Genomic DNA, 21414 nt, shown 5'->3' with positions numbered 1-21414 from the left:
GATTCCTTCTTATGAACCAGCTTTGATTCATGGAAGTCATATGATATAGCTGCCTACTCCCTTTACCAAATATTTGGCTATATATACAGTACCATGAATTGCCGGAGTATTAATATCAAACCACAAATTTATTGAATAAGATTAGCTTGAAAAAACCAAGATTAAATTTATACCTTACAACTACGTACATGTATTACATTAGACACTGGTGATACTACCCCTATATATATCATAGCTGACATCTGCTAAACACAGTGGTAACAGCAAAGCACATCCTATTAAAATGTTTTTGCCTATTATTTTGTAGTTTGGCTGTGAATATTTCTCTGAAATCATACAACACACACATTGTTGTCATTCATGCATTACACAATGATCTGATGATAGTAACTGGAGCTGTACTTTACTTGTGCACATAGCCACGACCAATATTATAGTATCTATATGTGACTGAATTTTGGAAAATCACTCATATGGGTACGCATGAAATAATTAGAATTTTCATGTTTAGTGGGTTGCTAATATGAGTAGAACACAGTTTTGAAAATATTCAAGAATTTTCTTATAATTTAAGGTATTGAGAATGGCTTAAAACCACGATCAGGTAGATTTGCACTATAAAGCTGGCGATTTGAGCATTAAATATTTTAGGTGTCAAATGCACCCATGTGGGTTATTTTCCAAAATTCGGTCACATATGTGACCTACTGAATACGTATTAAGCTATAAGCCACTTTCACTGTAGCCAAGAAATGTTTCTTTATACTGTAGAAAATAAATTTATAACTGCCTACCACAGTAATACCATACAGGGGAGGATTTAGAAGGGTGTATTCTTGGGATACTAAAAGCATCTCTTCATAATGTACTGACTAGGTATGTACTGTAGGTAGTGGCCAGGTAGAAGCTATATAATATCTTAACCAGGAAGTACATGTAGAAAGTGTAAGGTAAATCGATGACCTCCTCTATAAACTTTAACTGCCATGATGATAAACACTCAAAAGGGTGATCCATTAGCTAAGTATTATTCTAAGAGTTGTATTAAGTACATTTTTCAAGAATTTTTAGCAAACAATTCAACAGTTACATATATAACTGTAATGCTAACTTTAAGCCAAAGGTTGTTACCGTTTGGACTAGTACTTTTGTGTATTTACATTAAAAGGAGTGTGATGCTTGAAGAAGGATTCATATAGTGGAAAGATGAACAAGTTACAGGTTGAGCAATATCTAAGAGCTACCTGACAGTATCAGGTGCTTCTTCTAATTTAAAACTATGGAAATGTTAGACTGCTCTATTAGAGTACTTGAATGTTTTATTAAGTTAAGAATTTAACTAGTCTTAGAGTACAATCTTAGTCTGAGGACACTTTTAGACATATATTCACTCCTCCTTTCATCTAACACTACAAAAAATAACTAACTTTCAGGTGCTTTCCAAGTACTTGGAAAAGTATTGGAAGGGCCATACTTCCACACCTTTCCAAAACATTCTTTGGAAATATGGCCCTTCCAATGCCTTCCAATGACTTGGAAAGCACCTGAAAGTTGATCATTTTGTAGTGTAAGAATCGTCACGGACACCAAATAATCTTAATAATCTTGTGAACATCCTCAACATCATTCCAGAATTTCATGCAAAAATACATAAATATAATGCTTAATTATTGTGTACTCATAATACATGCATTCATATTCATTCTACTGTAAATTGTGACTGGATTTTTGAAAAGGAGCTAGTCCTACACATCTAATTTTACAAGCTTGAAATATCATAACTTTGTTTTAAAGAAACATACAACTTTTAAGTCTGTATATCGATTAAGGTTCGTTGATGCTCACATCTGTCCTACTTTCAAGGAAATCACTTCACAACAAGAAAGAGTATAGTGTGCAAAGATTTTTAAAGTTTGCACACTAAGGTAATGGAGGTGTACAAATTGGAAATTGTTTGAAAATTTGTACACTGCTTTGTACACTGTTTGGAAAATGAACTCTTTACATATTTCAGGAAATTGTCTAGTCAAAGAGTTAATTTATTAAAGAGTACACAATTTGGAAACTAAGATCTTTCTTGCTGTGCTTTATCCAATCTGTAGTTACACTCACAAAATTTGATGTGTGTACTGTCCTTTTCACACATCTCATCACCATGGCCAATTATTATTTACGTACTGTTTATGTATTTATCATTGTAATTATTGTGTTATTAGATGCTTTTAAAAGAACACAATACTGTGACATATGCAAAGATGAAGAGATTATTTTGATGGATGATAAACCCTACCACAATTCCATGAAATACCATAACTTTATTACTGTGAAATACCATAGTATTTAATTCAAAAACACATCACTACCAAATACAATGTTACCATGAAAACCCAATCTTACCAACTTCATTGTTACTTATCACTGTAAAAAATGAAGTGTGCTTTGCACACAAAAAAGTGTGCTCTGTGATACTAAAGTGTGCTATATTGGTGTCACAGGGCACACTTGTGTGCAAAGCACATTTTATTTTTACAGTGTAGGTTACTAAAACTACTCTGGAAAATCACAATTGTAACAGCAAGACACAATAATGAATAGGATGCGGTTTCCATTAGGCACCAGCCTATTGTGCTGGCATAAGTTTGAGCATAATAGGTGCCTGAAAGCATCAAGCATAATACTAGCATAATAGGCAGAATAATCATGTCATACTGTAAGCAAAAATGCATGCCACTGAAAAAGATGGACAGAACAGTTGATGCCACAGTGGAGTATAGTTATTTGACACAACTATTATTATAGTTTACAATGCAGTCAAATTCTTAATGTATAATGGGCGTTAACTTTTATATTTAACCGGTTGTTCATAAGCTAAAGTTTATCATTATCCATTAGAACGTAACAAAACATGGGAACTGCAGAACAATTTGAGCATAATTATGAGCATAAACTATTATAGGCATAAACTTTGAGCACTGCAGCATAGCATAATAGGGAAATTAAAAGCATAATAGGCTGGTGCCTAGTTTCCATTAATCATTTTTGTCTTATATGTATGTACATGTACAATCTCTTAAGCTTTACTGCGGTTTCTCCAATATCATATCTCTCTGAAGTTAACAACACTACATTATAGTAATTTGGAATAGGAAATCCAGTTCACACTGAATGCGGGAGTTTCTACAAATACAATTTTTATAGTAAGATTTTAACTCAGCCTTTCTCTCACAGGTTCTTAGTGAAAGGATATCACTTATGGTTTCAATGATCCTGATGGTAGATTATTATATGTTTGTCTTCTTTTCTGAGCTGCGCAATTTAAACACAAAACTTTTATTAACACAGAAGAAAATTGATCTGCATGTGCAGTACACATACAGTAGCTAACTAATGTAGCAACCATTTATGTTGTGCTACAATTATTATAAAGGATTGGTCTCACTACTATCAAGAACATCAAAGCTGTATTCAAGGGGGGGTGCTTGGGGGACTGAAGCGCCCCTCCTCCATAATTTTAGTATGAGCAAGCTAGGAAGCTTCTAGAAGCTGTAGTACAGATTCAGTTGCATTTTATACACATGTATGGGTAATAAAAAGGAAACAGCAAGGGGAATAGCTAATCTTATCCAAGAATTACTAAGAAGGGTTTAAAATTATACTTTTGGAGTAAGTCTTACCTTAGAAGCTGCTAAATCCGAAATACTCTAATAGAACAGTCAACTACTCTAATAAAACATCCATCATTAAAACTATAATTTCCAAGAAGTTACCAGAGTGTAAACTGAAACTAAACATATTCTTCTAGACCTGTGCACTACTACCCTCACCATTATACCAAATATCCTGCCAGATACCAATCACTTTAGGTAAAAGATTGATACCTTTAATGTACTATAAATTGTATAAAACATCATTAATTGAAAATACCCTTTACTGTCAAATATTTTAAGTTTCTTAGGCTCTGCTACAAATTTGATTCTTGGGTTGAAATGCTTTTCTTGCAAATAAAACAATAGTCTTATATAATAGTGAATTTCTTAGAAGTTCACAAGGCTGCAACATCTCAGAGCTGCTAAGCTTAAATGATACTCATTTACATTGTCATGATCATTGTGTGGTAAAAAGGAGTTAGTTGTGGCAAAAACTGGTTGTATTTGTAGACTAGTTGATGGATGGATCCATCATTTTAAAAATTAGATTGAAATAACAACCTGCACCACAGAACAGTGGCTATGTATGAAGTAGATCCAATCCTGTGTTTTAAATATTCTCCTTGGCCTTACCTATGCACTCTTCATTCTCTTTGACAAGCCATTATTATACATTTTCTTAAAATTCAATAACAACGTATAGTTCTGCTGTTTAATTAAATTACTTCCAACTGAACTCATTCATCTTGCACCCACATTTGGTTAAAAATTCAATCTTGTGATAGCCATTTTCCAAAAAGTTTTGGGGGGCCTAGGAGTATATAATTATGCCACCAGATCTAGAGCTCTCCTAGCTGGAGAATTCTATACAGCTGAGTGCACATGCACTCCACACACTGGTAAGTCAGTCTACTTGACCTCTCCACTCACACTTACCCTCTCTACTGTTTGGACAGCTAGTGTAGTTTGAGCCATGAGACTGTAAATTATGCTATACTTCAAAACACTAAATTTAATCATGTGCAGCTGATACCCATATGTATCCACTACTAGTTCTTTAAGATGTTAGTCTAAGATTGAATTTTAGCTAGATGGCTGCGCCCTTTAGTTATATTGACAAGCTGTATGGGGAATAATGGTATCATGTAAACAAAGTGACATCATTTTTCACTCAAATTACTACCAAATTCAATTCCAATAGGCCACATTTGCAAAATTTTCGTCTGATTGAGCATGTTCCACATGCTGAATGTGCTTTGCACACTAGTTGTATTAACTTTTTTGCCACATATAAAAATGTCCATGTTAGCACCTCCCCCCCCCCCCCCCCCCCCCCCCTTCTGAAATCCTAGATCTGCCCCTGAATACTGTACGGTATTTAAGTACTATATTACAGACCCACAAGGTTATGTACATAGTTTACTACTGCTTTTCCCATTAACACAGCATCATAATTGATCCGTTGGAGAAAGGATTCACCTGTAGACGACCAGATGAAGAAATTACACCAATGAAAGCCTGTCACATACATCTGGGTCTGTACTTGGTACAAATAAGCATGTGACTTTGAGAGCTGCAAGATGTCTTCTTTCTCCATCAAACAAAATGCACTCACTTCTTTGCAGGCATCCTTGATTGAGCGCTTCTCACAAACATAAGGACACTTAACCTCTAAACAGCCTTTCTGGTGATTCACTTCAGTGCTGTTATAAACAATAGCATCAGGACTTCCAGCCAGCCAACAGTTTTTGTGATGCACAAAAATACCACAGGATTCTATTTGGATTATCTTGCCATTGCTTCTCTGGTGATTTGCATACCTAGTAATTGCAGCATGTTCATTGCTCTTTCCGTAATTAATTGCAGGTACATTGATAGGAGTAGTAGATAACCTTTTCCTGATAAACGCTTCACACTTTGTACTTGCACGGTGATGGCAAACTTCTTTCATAACCGAAGCTGTAATATGCAATTGTCGCTCACATAGCCATTTCTCTGATTTGCTTTGTTCTCTTGTCAATGCCTCAAGCTCCTTTATGGTTGAAGGATCAATCTTGACATGGTTACTGTATAGATCATCTACTAATGTATGAATTTTATACTCATTTGCTGCTGCTGCTTTGTGGGTGGTACATCACTGCTAACACAACTATAGCCGTGATCATGTTGAACACATGTCTGTTTGTAAGACAACTGTTGCTTGTAAAATGCTGTTTCTTTTTAGCTCTTTCCATTCTCAATTTACGTAATTCTTCTTGCCTGTTTTCACTAGGAGCAGGTTCTTCATCTAAAAATTTGTAAAAAACAAGATGCTCCATAACTGGAAAGCATGCATTTCTTTTCGTGTGCTACTTTTCTTGTTTTTTTTTCAGTGGTTGCAATGCGCATATCATACTCTGCTTCATCCATCCTCTTCTTCTCAATTATAACAAAGCTCTCTTTTAATTTTCTAGCCCTATTTGGATCAACAAATCGTTGACTGTCTGGCCGACAATCCCACTTGTTGACATGTTGTCTTTTTCTGTGCTTTTCCTTTCCATACTCTGCCTTAAAAAAGACTCACATCATCTTCAGTTGGGCGTGGTTCCATGTGCTGCTTTTTGGGCTGGTTCCATCTCTGTAGCTTCTCAGTACAGCCCTTTAGTTCTTCCCTTAGTCCCATATGTACATAATCTTCTAGGCAGTACAATGTGTAACATGATTACAGCACCCTGACAGTCCTGCTGGGCAAGTAAAATAAGCAGTAATCACACGAGCACTTGATTCCCTAATTATCAGAGTGACATGGCTGTAAATGCGATCTTTGTACATGGATGGCAGTACTGTATTTGTTACTCATACAACATCTGGTTAACTATCCCAAGGGTGGAACCTGATGCCTTGAACGTGACCATCGTTAAAAAACCGATATGCTTTATCTAATGACCTTGTGTATTCCACTGACTCATACCATGATTCACCATCAACTTTAACTGTTGGGTTATCCATGACATTTGGTAGTGTATCACTGGCTTGTGGGTTGTCCTTTCCAACCAGTGCATCTTCTCTGCTGTCAAGAGCATTTTCTATGTAGCTCACTTTTTGCAATAACGTTTTGCGATCAACGAGGAAGTCATAGATGGTACTATACGTGATAGTTGGCAACAGAAAGAACCATTTTGTCCAATCCACATCTTTCTGACTTGGCAAAGATCGAAGGAGATTGTAGGATTCTGTACCTGCCATGTGCACTGAAGTCGTCAGTTTTTGACGACTATGAACTCCTTTATCAGGATCAATGATGAACTGATCCCACCCATATTTGATGTAATACTCGACTATATTTGTGGAGACATGCATTAATCATAATTGTTATGATATCAATACTAACCTTTCTATAAGCTCAGGTTTTTTTCCACTGACTGGAGCTCCACGTCACGTTAACCAACGCTTCAATTGATGAACATTTAGCTCACGCGACTTTTTTCCATTGATTGAAGCACCTAGGATAATATCCTCTTCGTTCAGTAACTCGAAATTGCCGGCGAAGTCATCTCCATGCGAGTGATGGGACGGACTTCATGCTGAAAACCACGCCAAAGACTGAATGCAACTTCAGCCCGGCAAGCCGAAACAATATCTACAAACATAAACAATCAAAATTGCACTGAATTTTGCTCGTAAGTCTACCTCAGTGTTCAGCAATCACCTCAGAGGGCAGTGGTGTAGCTGTTCTATACCATATGCGTATTTTGTACCATACGCGTATGGTACGTACCATACGCGTATGGTACAAAATTTCGTACCGTACGCGTATGGTACGTACCGTATGCGTATGGCCATATTTACTCACTTCTGGAGTATCCTTTCCATCACTTACACGCATGCACCACAATAGGTTAAGAACCTGAGCGAAACTAAATCTTCGATTGAAACGGGACAAATACCTTAGGTAGCGAAATACTGGGATGGCTATAGCTAACTAGAAATGAAAGATTGCAATGGGTAGCTAGAGCATATTTCAAAAAGGCAAGCAATACACTGGGATTTTACACAGAAATTTCAAAAATTGTCCACTTCATATCAAAAGCTCATCATTATTGGTGGTACCAATCATATAGAATGCGGATGCACAGTAGCTATGGTATCCACATCTTCACTATATCAACAAGATTGAAAAAATTCAAAGACATTCAGCTAAATTTGTTAAAAATGATTATTCATGGCATACCGGCTAGTCTTATAAATGATTTAGAATGGCAGAGTTTATAATCAATAAGATCCACTCTAAAAGTGATGATGATGTAATGTAGCTACTAAATAATTCTTAATTTGTGACCGGATTTGCGAAAAGGGGTCTTCCACACACATCCAATTCTATGAACTCAGAAGACCATAATGCAGTTCTTAACAAACTTATAAACCTGAAACTTTTACCATTCACTAAGCTATGTTGGTACTCATTACATAATCATGTACTGTATTCTAAGTAATCACACACCACACCTTTGCATTTTTTTGCACTCACCATGCACTGCATCATTGTAATTTGTGTGGTGCACTCACACTCTAGAGAAGTTTTGTACACTATTTAATTACTTTGTCTGTTTCCATGGCCAGTAACTAAAAATCCCATGCAGAGCATGTAAAGGTTGTGTGGTATCTTCCTATACATATATATTGCTGTAAGACTATAGTGTGGACTCGGAAACCTGAAATTTTATAAATTATAGCATGCATGCATGCAACCTATAAGCCATAATTATACATTCAGACTAAATTATTTTTATTTGCCACAATATACAGTATGTGCACAACATTAGTAAATACAGCAATGAAACACTTACAACAACAAAACACAAGTATAAGCAAAACAAATCTATTACAATGAAGTATATAGCTATATATAAGTTCAGACTGATGTGCATGCATAGACTTGCAGATAATAACGCATGTGTATACTTATAACTGAACCCTGTAGTTGCCATCAGCTGTGCAACAGGGTCCAGTAAACTTGATTCTCTCTGCATCTTCATCTGCCACACACATCTTCTTCAGTTTCTTATTTACACATGGTAAATGGTACCACCAGTCACATTCATCACACTGGACCTGCAGCATACAAGTAAGACTGAAATAATCATGCGCATATTGTAGCCCATGAACAATCATTGACACATGTATCCATTTGGTGCATGTCCTTATGCATTATATTATAATATTATAGAGTGCACCTACCCAAACACCTCCATCTTCCCATCCACAAGCATGACAGTATGTACCGAGTGGGTCTATACAACAAGAGAGAATTAAAAGTTAATGCGCGCATGTATACATTGTCAAACTTTCAAGCTATTCAAATGTACAGCTTTATTTATGTCATGGGTGCATTGGTTAAAAGAAAATAGTGAGCTTACCAGATAGTTCAATTAACTTCTCTGCCATTCTTTGTCTTAGCTCATAAATCTGCTTCATTTCTTCAGGCAATGCCTCATTTAATAGCAAGGATTCTGCAAACTGAAAATAATGGATTTCATATTTGTTCGCGATATAAGTATATTGCATGTCAGCTGCATACAATAACTAGTATGTTGTGCATGAAAAGCTATACATAGTATTACATACTATTATACACATGTATGCACAAACAAAACTTAGTTGAACTTGGCGCTTACTCTCATAACAAAAACTCCACATGATGAAGTATCCCTCTGCTTAAAGTGCGACTTGGTTATAACCTTCCATTTATACAATTTTTTGCTTTTTTCTGATAAAAACTGGTAACTTGAAAATTGGCTGCACAATTACTCCTGGGATTCTTGATATGTCACACGGACCCCTGTCTTGTGATGGCACTCTGACTGTGACTGATTCTCCTTTTTCAAACTGTACACATTTCACTTTTTTTGAAGCATTGTACTTAGATGCCATCTTCTCTGCTGCATCCAATAAACGTTTCTGAGTCTTGTGACGAATGTTTTCATGACGAGTAACTGCTATAATGTTATAATCATGAACCTTTGTGCTCTGCTGTATAATTTATTTAGGTGTACAATAGTTACCTGGTGTGATGGAGCTATTATCACCAGCAGAAATTAAGCCACCCTCATCTGCAATGGTGCTGGTAGCTGTCCAATGGTGTTATATAATAATACACATACACAATGCAAATTACATTGCATAACATTTTAACATAGCATTACATACCTACCTTGATTGTCTCAGGATCAACAGCTGTCACAGTTTTTGGATCGTCAGATGCATCAATGTCTGAATCATTACCATTTATTGCTTTGTCCCCAAAGTCATCTTCTTCACTGGCACTGTTTTGACCATCACTGTCCTCCTCTGCTAAAATAATACCCGAAACTGGCTCTGAAGATGGGTCTATCCCAAAAACCACATTGTAAGGAGTAGTCTTCAGGGTAGCATGATTCTGAGTATTCATTGTAACTACATAAGATTAGACATGTCCATTATAAGGCCATATATCACGTATAGACAACCTATTCTGATGATGCTAAGTAATATCATGTGAACACTTACATTGAATCCTTGGAATCAATTTAACCCACTCCTTAGTCTTGAGTTGACACATTAAAGACTGCAACATGTGCTTCATTGTTCCATTAGCTTGTTCTACACATCCATTGGATTGTGGGTGCCTCGGCCTTCCTCTAATCACAATTGCTTGTTGAGACCACTGCTTAACCATCTGATGGAATATCTAAAAACACAAAAATATAACCACCATATAGTACTAGTTATGATGAACCTACACTGTACCTCATTGTCAAACTTCCTTCCATTATCAGATTGCAAAATCTTGGGAACGCCAAGATAAGCAAATACAAAACGCTCTATACAGTCAATAGTCTCTTGAGCACACTTTCTTCTTTGAGCCCATAATATAGAGAATTTACTGAAATGGTCCTTGTAGTGACCAATCCAATTGTATGCTCCATCAGAACAACTTCTCATGTCAACCAAGTCAACCTAATTGTAACAATTTTAAGACAGTTAAGCACTACAGCTATACTTACCTGTCCTCTAAGATGAAAACATTTGGTGATAATAGGTTTGAGTGGTGCTTTTGTTAGCTGTGGCTTTTTACATGCACAGGTTGGACATAATTTACAGTACTCCCGCACACACGATCTTGGAATACCATCATAATTTCTAGACACCTAATATGAAGACAGAATGCTGAGTCGTATGTATGTATGTATGTAATACAACATAATAATAGATACATATATAGCTGTTGTGAAATCAAAAAGCAACTAAATATTCATGGGAAATAATACTCACCATTTCAAAGGTTTTTTGAACACCTGAATGACCACTTCCTTTTTCATGTACTGACTGAATAACATCAAACATCTCATCACAATGTACCACCCTTCTAAAGCCCCCAAATAGTGAGTTGATATTGGCCTTAATGGTAAAGAATGTGGCATGCATAATATTATTAATATTGCCATCAATATTGTAAATTTAACTGTCCAGGTCTATAGCAACAGTAGACAGCTATATTATACCTTCTCTGGTTTGCTAACAGGTGTAACAAGCAACTGTGTCAATCCATATGATCCATAATCCTTTAGCTGGAACCTTTTCTCTTTTACATATTGTCGAAATCTAGCAGATGCAATATCATCTGCTTCTGTGTAAAATAATTGGAAGTGACAAATCAGAATCATTAATAGTATATGATATGTGTGCATGTATTAATCAGTAAAGGGTATGCAAGCATAATAGGATGATGCTTTTAAAAACAATCATCTAGAAAAGACTGAATGTTCTAATAATAAACTTCAGGTCATTGGCACAAAAAGGCTAAAAAGCTAGCAGTACTTTATAATTTTATGTACTATACTTGCACGAATGTCTAAGTGTGAAGTGATATAGCCCCCTCCCGTCTCTATATATGGTTACAGTAGCTGCGTAGTACATATAGGCTAGTAGCTCTTGTGTATGACCTTGTACATACTGAGGTACATAGCTACACAAGAAATTACACAGCTATTCCAAGGTGGAACAGAGTACAAAGAGGTATAGCTTAACATGGTTGTACCTTGCAACAGATATCGTCTGATCAGGTCAAACTTTTCTTTACTTAATAGCGTTGATGGCTTGGCTCCAACTTCCAAAAGAAACGCTTGGAATCTTTCCTTAGCATGCTCCATAAGCACAAACTTCTATGATTGCAGCCAGTAATCTTTGCCGCTTGTTAATACATTCACGTGTAGAATACAGAGCTTTGTGAGAAATTTTCAAGATCACGTGAAATTTATCGCATGCGCATCTGAGAGATTTTGAGGATCTGAGAGATTTTAAGACAGGATCCCGTTAACATTCCTACAGACTTGAAAGATTTACCCCAAGTACACAGAGGCTAAAGAGCGTTTTGATCTCAGAAAGGTAGCTACCACATGCATGAGAGATTTTTAGTAGCGATCACATGATTAACATATTTTGTTTGTCTTTGTATTAATTGGTTACTTTGTTTGTCTTTGTAACTCAGCAGCGCCACCTTCAGCCTAACCTATAGCTAGCTGAGATATAAATTCCTAGCTTACATGACTGTGCTCCACTGTGGCTAGCTAGCATCATACCTGTTATTGTATAGCTAATAGTATTTCAAACTATATACTCATATGGTATGGATTGCTATACCATACGCGTATGGTACGCATTCTTGTACCATACGCGTATGGTATAACCATACGCGTATACGCGTATGGTATGTACCATACGCGTATGGTACGAAATACGCATATGGTATAGAACATAGCTACCATTGAGGCAACCGAGGCAGCTGCCTCGGTTAAAATGCTCAACAATTAGCAGGTTGAGCAGGCCTGCAGAGTTTTGGCACCCCGGATTTTCTACTCAAACGTTACTAGACATGCAGCATTACTGTACCATACATAATAAAATCTATGGCTGCAGGCTGGAGCCCATGGTGACATGGTGCTGGATCACTTTTCAGCTACTCAGTTGAATTCAGTTGTAAAAAGATCGAGATACTCTAATAGAGCAGTCATCGTAAAGGGAGAGATAAACGTCATAATAATTGACAATTACATGAACAAATAATTACAAGAGGTCAGGAGTCCAGACTCAGGGTTACCAAGTAATTACTAAACACTATGGAGCCCTGGCAAGACCAAAATTAATTAATTAATTAACTACATACAAAACTAAACAATTATACATGGATTCTCAACAGGTAAACAGATCAACTACATCCCAAGTAGTGGAAGCACGGGAGTTAAAGATCCTGTATGAACAGGAGATTGCAACATGAGCTGCTTCCTAAAGAATACAACGAATAGTATTCTTCGGTAGATGGCATACATCGCTTAGTTTGGAAACGGTCTCTGGCATGAAATGGCCCAAACAGCCAACCTCAATTGCCACAAGATTAACTGAAAATCCAGCCTATTGAAGGTCAGTTAGTACTCTAATTGAGCATTCAGTACAGACCGTAGCCACTGTTCTCATTACACTGCTTGGTCTAGATCATTTACATTTATGTCAATTGTCTGCATTGCTTTTCAAAAGTTCCAATGAGTCAACTGCATGGTATTGAATTGAGCTAATTGATCATGCATATCATATGTGGCATTAGCAGTTACAATCAAAATATGGGCCATTTCAAACCACATATTTTCAAAATTTTCCTTGAGGGCACATGCTCCCGACTCCCTAGTTTGACATGCTTTGCACATGCAGTTGAGCATCACATGAAAGAGATAGTCTCTGACTTAAACATCACATTAGATCAATAAAAAGTATAGTGTGCATGACTATGACCGCTGTTGCAGTCCATGGATGACCTGACCACTCAAAATACCTCCGGAGTGAGTTGTGTTGAATGCAATTAAACTAGTCTAATAATTGAAGCTTGGGAGCTATACTGTAGTATTAACTAAGCTGGAGCATTAGTGCATTACTTATGGCACATAGAAAAACGCTCAGAATTTTTCTTCCATCCAATCAGATAGTCAATCTGCAAAATTAATGCTGTACCACCTACTCTTGAAGTATTTGTGAATCAGTTGAGTCAGAAGCAGACCCTCTCAATTAGGTCAATGTATAAACTTTGTCTCGGTAAATTTTTCCTGGCTACGCCACTGGAGGGACGCGACATCCATTACATGTTAACTCAAAAACGTTAGAATACCCCAAATACCGCCACCATATTTATTTCGTGACGTCATTTGGAATACTGTCTATTGTAAGTGCAGCTTCTTGCAAAAGACTGAGTCGAACTTTCTTAATCGAAACGGCTTTCTTCACCACGGCCAGATTTTCAATTCTCCAAAAGCAGCGGTTGGGTGTCGATTTCCAAGCTCAGTTCACCCAACACTTCATCATTTCCCCAAAACACACTTCTCCTTTTCCAATAGGCACTAAACAGCGGTGCTGCAAAGCAGTATAAAGGTAGTCTCGCGTGGCCAGACCCTTTCCGCGCAGCCGCTTATCGATTGGAAATTATAAGCGCCGCGCTACAAGGGTCTGGAATAGTTCACGGACTTAAAAAAATCTACAATCCCCAGTGGTTGGGGAGTGTAAATTGGCTCACGCGATCCCTTGATCGCCAAAGTGATCTGATTACTGAAGAATGAGCTGAAGAAGGCCTCTGGGGATGACGAGTATCGACCCGTGTAGGTTTTTCCTTCTACCTACTACTGAATCTTCAACAAGTATGGCTGAATAAAGACAAACAAGCTCAGTTCATCTCGAGTTACAAGGAAAGTAGGCGAAAGGTTTTAAGCGGATTTGTCGATCAAAACAGACTAAAGATTCAAGGGAACACACGTTGCATTTTGTACCTTTGTATCTTAGGTGTTACCCAATCATTCAATTGTCACCAATAACGTGTCGAAAAAAATTCATGTTCATGAACTATTCCAGACCCTTGTAGCGCGGCGCTTATAATTTCCAATCGATAAGCGGCTGCGCGAAAAGGGTCTGGCCACGCGAGACTAGTATAAAGGAGTATGCCATACGCCACTATGTACACTGGCCCCAATGAAAATGGCGGTGGCTCGGTTACTATGGTTTTTTAAAAGAAGGCGTGGTTTTGCAAAGCGTATATTAACCCATAATTAGTAAATTAGTTTCAATTGCACAAGCAGTGAGCTTCATTAATTTTCGTAAAATGACCGTAATATTTCGTCGTCACCAGCCGGGTAGCATACAGTTTAGAATTCTTTTCAAACTTGCATTATAGACTGAGGGAACATCCAGTTGCATGAGGAAGAACTGGCTTCTCTCGTGGTAGGAGCCAGAGCAACTCAAAGACATTAAATGTTTTCATGATTTTGCAGACACAAAAACTAGCCATTGTAATCCACCCAGCTAGACGTTTACACATTACTATACATGCTTGCACAGCACAACAACTTAAGATAGCATAATAGCTCATAAGAAAGTTTGACTCAGTCCTTTGCAAGAATCTGCACTTACAATTTCATTTTTTAGGTGTTAGGCGCAATCTGTGAATTTGCTCAGTTCATAAATTGCGCTGTGCATTTTGTGAATTCATAAAATGCGCAACAATTTATAAATTGTTGCGCAGTTTGTGGACTACCGTAAGAGCTGCGCATTTATGAACATCAACTGGATTGTCCATTCAGCGTACCAGGAGCGGATCCGGGGGGGGGGGGCTTTGGGGGCTGAAGCCCCCACTTCCTATTTAGGCTTTACTAGATCAATATGCTGAGTATTATAATGAAATTTTGTCTTAGCATAATTATATGATCACTAATAATACAAATATTCATTAAACCACCTTATAAAAATCTTTCCAAGATATTAGCAGTGGATTTATGCTAAAGTTTATGCAACAAGGACCCGGATCAGCATTGGAGGTGTACAAGATCGAGATACTCTAATAAAGCAGTCAGCTAACTACTCTAATAGAACATTCACTGGAAACATGTAGTTGGTTCTGTTATGGAATTTTTCCAAATCTGCCTTACAATGAAATGCATTGGTCTGTTTAAAGGGCTTCATTCATCTACTTGTGTAGTTATAATATGTATGGCAATACTAAATTCAGGTACACATTTTCCATTGAAAATGCTCTCAGATTCAATCTTGTATTTTTCAAATTTCAAAATTTTTCACTTTCAACATTCTTATTCTAACATGCACCTATTTAGTGTTGTGCAATTGTGAGAGGGGTGCATCATGTACTTGGTTGTCTGTACCTACCCAAACTTTTCCATTAGCAAAATGCTTCAGAGAGCCATACCACTGATCTAAAGGCAGTATATAAAATATCTACGGGCAGAAAATATTATGAATTTTATGTGGAAATGTCTCCAAATTGCAGTATTTTAGCATCTATTTTTCAAAATTTTCCTGGGGGGCATGCCCCCAGACTGCCCTAGTTCCAGCATGTTTCGCACATCTCTACCCTAGAGATTAGTACCTTGAGTTAGCCCCCCCCCCCCCCCTTTATAAATCCTAGATCCGCCCCTGCATACCGCTGTTATGATTCAAGTGCGTATCATAGCTGCTTTCAGGGAGGAATTACAGGCTATTAGGCTGAAGGGGCATAGATAAAGACGCATTCTAGCTACATTGCAGACTATCTCTCCCTCCAAGGTTCCTTTGTGCTTGCAGCTGGCCTAGATAAGGTGCGTACTGTCTTTCTTGCTCAGTTTTGCCCTCTGTGTACTACAGCATTTGTGGTAGCTATATAGCAGGTTCATTTCGTTTCAATCAGCTGATATTGATGGGCACATGTACATGCAGTCCAGCCTGCTTGTATGTTTTTTTAGCAATTGTCCAGCGCAAACACTGTACATGCATGCTCCACCAGTAATGAAATGTATATCAGCACATAAGGTTTGGTGCATTGTAACTCGTATCCCAACATCATATCTTTAATGTCCAGTTTAATGGTACACGTACTTATATAGTTTCACTCTCACATTATCCCATGCATGCAGATGTAACACAACACGTAGTTACATAATGTCACCTCATACAGCTATTATTAGTTCAAACATATAGTGTTTGGAATCAGTTATGCTGTGTAGCCTGTGTTACACATGTAGCTAAGAATACTCCAATACATGAGTTACAAAGGTACAGCTCCATTTGATCAATTTTGATGAACAGCAAGACCCAAAAAAGTTATATCCACTTTTATCTTGCCTGGCTGTAACCACATGTCTTCCTAGATGCCATTTATGGTACCATACCCTTGATGAGCAACTATTGCACCTGACCTATGGAATCCACACATGAATAAAAAATTGTTTGCATAACTAGACCTCACCATGTCAGTCGTATCATCATCCAAACTAATCATTCCACAAGAATGACAATAGTCATCAAGTGATTCTAAATAAACAGCTGATGTTATATCCCCCTTCTTAAGAACATTGTTTCAGTGCTCCTTAGACTCTGGAGTCATTCCTGAAGAGTGGCGATCTGCAAATATTACACCAATCTTTAAGCAGGGTAACCGACAACAACCTTCCAATTATCGACCAATTTCACTAACTTCCATTGTCTCTAAACTATTTGAACAAATTGTAAACTCAAACATCATGAAACATTTAGAAACCAACAACATCCTAAGTGATCATCAGTACGGCTTTCGTCATTCTCGTTCTTGTGAAACATTACTTATCACACTATTACATGATCTATCCTGTTGCTATGATACTGGAATACAGACAGATATTATCTTCACTAACTTTGCAAAGGCTTTCGACACAGTACCACACCAACGTCTGCTGTACAAATTAGACTGGTATGGCATTAGAGGAAATTTGAAAAACTGGATCTCCTCATTTTTGAATCATCGCATGCAGTGTGTTGTGCTAGATGGTATTTCATCTCCCAGATGCCCAGTACTGTCTGGTGTCCCTCAAGGCACAGTCCTTGGCCCTACTCTTTTCTCCATCTATATCAATGATCTACCTGAATCCATTTTACATAGTTCTATTAAACTTTTCGCTGATGACTGTATAATATATAGGGCTATCCGTACCCCTGAAGATGCTGAGAGGTTACAAGAAGATTTATGTGCATTACAAGAATGGCAGCAGAGATGGCTGATGAGACTAAATGTATCAAAGTGCTTTACCATGACTGTTTTACATCCTAGAAGAAATAAAATCATTACTCCCTACAGACTACACAATCATCTCCTCTCACCTGTTGAACATTACAAATATTTAGGCATCATTATTCAGAGTGATTTGAAGTGGCACCTACATATCCAATCTATCACCTCCAAAGCAAATCAGATGCTTGGTCTGCTAAAGCATAACTTGAGGACATCATCTATTCACCTTAGAGAGAGAGCCTACCTTAGCCTAGTATGCCCTAAACTTGAATATGCAACTACAGTCTGGAACTCTCATTTAACAACTGACAAGATTGCTTTAGAAAAAGTTCAGAGGCGTGCTGCACGATATATCAAAGGTATATACTCCTATCATGCTAGTGTAACACAGATGGTTAACGAACTTAAGTGGGAATCACTAGAGTCTAGCTCGAAGAGAACAGCTCTCCTTAACTATGCTATACAACATTCTTAAACAAAATGTCTATTTACCACCTGAATACATACCTGAGTTTCATCTACAGACATCACAGTACCAGCTACAGACCAGATCATGCCATATGTTCAGACTCATCGAACCATTTTGTAACACTGACACCTACAAATACTCCTTTATACCATCAACATCAAGGCAATGGAACGTACTACCTCGCTACATCTTTGAAGCGGAAAACACTGACATATTCAAATCTCTGCTACGTAACTATTATTTTGCAATCAATAGCTAACATTATTTATTATATTATATCTGTGTATATTCTTCTGTTTGAGAAGTTTTCACAGCAAAATTAAATAATAATAAACAAACATTATCTGTTAAAAGTTCATGTGACACATAACTTATCAGAATACACAACAGACTATGAAAAGAAATTCACTGATTCACCAAGAAGGTTAGAACAATATAGATACAAACGTGTATACGTTTACTTAATGGTACAAATGAGTACACAGAATGTGATGATGTATACTGAACTGTTTGCTGAAGCAATTAATAGGTGCATAATTGTAATAATTTTTGTGGCATAGTCTAACTTAGTTCAATACATTTCATTTTAAACAAAGGATAGTTGAGTTGTACTCAGTGGGTAGTCTACACAAACAGAGTAAAGTCAAATAGTTAACTGAAAACAGGTGCTAGACGTCATGTACGTGCCCCCAACAATAATTAGGCCACTACAATTTACTTTCAGCCATGTTCAGCCAGTTACACAGCATTGCATGGGAAGCTCCTCTGGAACCATTCCAGTCACTACAGTAACAGAAAATACAGATAACTTCTGTTACACATGTAGGGAAGCCATTACATGAACTGTCATGAAGCTAGCTATATACCACAAATCAACATCTTCCACTTCAGCAAAGATATATAAAAGAAGACTCAAGTAGGTCCATGATGTTCACATTATAAATATTGTGGTATGCCAAATTAAGATACCAAGCAACGTTGAGCAGTGAAGAAATCAGGGGGCCTGTTCCAAGTAGTTGTAAAGCTAAATACCATGTGAAAACACACACATAGCTAGGGGGTCTGGAGGCATGCCCCTACAGATTTCTTCTAAGATCACTTACTGACTGCTCTATTAGAACAAATGACTGTTCTATCAATCTTTTTCTAAATTAATATATCAGAAAATTGATAGGTGGGCTCCATAAATTGATAGCTGGTTGCTATGTCTATGGGGATCGCAAAGGTTTAGTCTCTTGCTAAAATCCAGCCTGACTTGTCCCTCACTACAGCTTGGCATTATTACAAACTTGGTAACTGGACCAGCGTTGTAAGTGGGCCGGGTCATCTAGATTATCCAGGTCATTTGGGTCACATTTTGTCCGGGTCAAGTGGGTCTTATCCACTTCACTGAATATCTGGGTCTGACCCGGATGAGATCACGTGTGACTATAAGTTAACAAGCTTGATTGTATTGATGGAAATGCAGTTGTAAACACTCAAGAAACTTATGTGCAGCCACACCCACCGTTCAGGAATATGCTTTGCTGTCTGTGCCGGGTATGTAGAGCCACGCCCACTTATCGGAATTGTACCAGCTGTGCTTTGTGGGCATGCATGCATCACCAGATCTGTGTTGCTACTTGAAATGTAGGTAACTAACTTCTGGAAATTCTGTAGCTGCATGTAAACTTACGTGGAGCCACCCACACTTGATAATACATAGCTACTCACTTCTTACAGACATTTTTTATAATGTAAAAAAATGTAGGGATGACTAGTGGAACTTGTGGACTTTTAATCTAGCTCTTGGGACACGTTTCTATTTTAATTAAACCGGGTCACATGTGGGTCAGATCTGGGTTCCATCCGGATTACTATTCGGGTGAGTGGGTCAAACAGGTCAACATCACTGACCCACTAACAATGCTGAACCGGACTACTTGTTTAGTATTATAATATTGCTATATAATTAACCACCCATCTCCACAATGTCCAGGTCTTATGACTATAGTGGCTATAAACTTTTGTGATGCTTGAGAATATGATAGCATACATAATTCACTATACTTCTATACCTCTGCAAGTATTTTCTTGTAGTCTACATGTCTATTTTCCATTTTCAGTTGAATGCACACACTCTACTACGTCATAAAATTCTCAATAGTTGCAACTAAACGATGGTGGCCTAAGACAGTTTTGTCATTCTCATGCATTCTGTAATTACAGAAGTTTGTGAAGGGCAGGCACAAACAAAGCAGGTTTAGTTTCTTACCCTTTGCTTGGCAGGCAAATATAGAACATCTTCCTGAACTTCACTGCATGAGCTCTGGGTAGTTTAACAAAACAAACCCGGCTTCTTTGTTTCAGGTTTCAGCAATAAAAGGACTAATTAGAAGTATCACTTCCTTCTACTCCATTCAAAAACGTCTGTCATCTTCTGCACCTTCTCCTCCGTTAAGTTACTGTTTTGCTTTTGGAGGTGTGATTGGGATCAAGATATTTTCCTCTACAGAAGCTCTCTGTGCGTGACCCTTTCCGAAGTGTCTCTATAAAAGTCATTAATGATTCGAAACTCACACCTCGCATACACTGCCACGAGGATCAAACACTCGGAACGACAGTAGGTCGGCAACCGATACAAATGTAATGTGTCGCATCTCGCGTTGCCCTTTGCCATATGTCAGTACGATATCTGCGCAATTTATAAATTGTTGCGCATTTTATGAATTCACAAAATGCGCAGCGCAATTTATAAACTGCGCAAATTCACAGATTGCACCTAACAAAATCATGCAACACGTGAAAATGCGATGTGCCGATTTCTCAATATAAAAGACTCGCGGCTACTGATTTGTAGTAGTTCAAATATCAGTACAACAAGTTAAGTATCCTGCAGTTGTAAGGAAATTATTTGGTGAAGGTCGATTTTTTTCATTGGACACCCTAACGTACGAAGAGAATCTTTCGTCGTAACTGAGGGCTGACGATAAATTATTAGCTGATTGAAAGTTTATGCTAGTTGAAACTATCACTTAATCATACAGTCAATAAACAGCTAAGACTACAAGGGAATGATGAATATGTTGATTCTCGTTGTTACCTGCTTAACAGGTCAGTGTTCCCATGCACTAATCTTTCGCTGTGGGGTCTACAAGAAGGCCACAGAAAGCCTTAATGATATTTCTTAGCCATCTGCCAACCGTAGTGAATCAGAACATGGGAACTGTGCTGTG

General features: G+C 37.6%; 2 protein-coding genes and 1 long non-coding RNA gene across 3 annotated transcripts; all 3 read right to left on the bottom strand.

The window, feature by feature from the left end:
* Positions 1 to 8414: 8414 nt before the first annotated feature.
* Positions 8415 to 9422, bottom strand: LOC136249876 (uncharacterized). The gene is made up of 4 exons (XM_066042008.1): positions 9302 to 9422; positions 9044 to 9143; positions 8865 to 8917; positions 8415 to 8738 (listed from the first exon to the last, which is right to left on the bottom strand). Exons 1-4 carry the CDS (start codon positions 9305 to 9307, stop codon positions 8589 to 8591), a joined length of 309 nt encoding a protein of 102 aa, XP_065898080.1. The 5' UTR covers positions 9308 to 9422; the 3' UTR covers positions 8415 to 8588.
* Positions 9423 to 9825: 403 nt separating this feature from the next.
* LOC136246284 (KRAB-A domain-containing protein 2-like) lies at positions 9826 to 11815 on the bottom strand. Its single transcript, XM_066037691.1, has 7 exons — positions 11704 to 11815; positions 11168 to 11292; positions 10938 to 11063; positions 10670 to 10813; positions 10413 to 10622; positions 10173 to 10353; positions 9826 to 10079 (listed from the first exon to the last, which is right to left on the bottom strand). Exons 1-7 carry the CDS (start codon positions 11813 to 11815, stop codon positions 9826 to 9828), a joined length of 1152 nt encoding a protein of 383 aa, XP_065893763.1.
* A 4735-nt stretch (positions 11816 to 16550) lies between these two features.
* On the bottom strand, positions 16551 to 20886 carry LOC136262569 (uncharacterized). Its single transcript, XR_010704227.1, has 3 exons — positions 17820 to 20886; positions 16933 to 17765; positions 16551 to 16882 (listed from the first exon to the last, which is right to left on the bottom strand). It is a non-coding gene; the product is annotated as an uncharacterized lncRNA (long non-coding RNA).
* Between the last annotated feature and the right edge of the window lie 528 nt (positions 20887 to 21414).

This window comes from Dysidea avara, chromosome 1, assembly GCF_963678975.1.
Source record: "Dysidea avara chromosome 1, odDysAvar1.4, whole genome shotgun sequence".
Lineage (NCBI taxonomy): Eukaryota > Metazoa > Porifera > Demospongiae > Dictyoceratida > Dysideidae > Dysidea > Dysidea avara.
The sequence above is the reverse complement of the archived record's forward strand: the minus strand, read 5'-3'. Positions and strand labels throughout refer to the sequence as shown.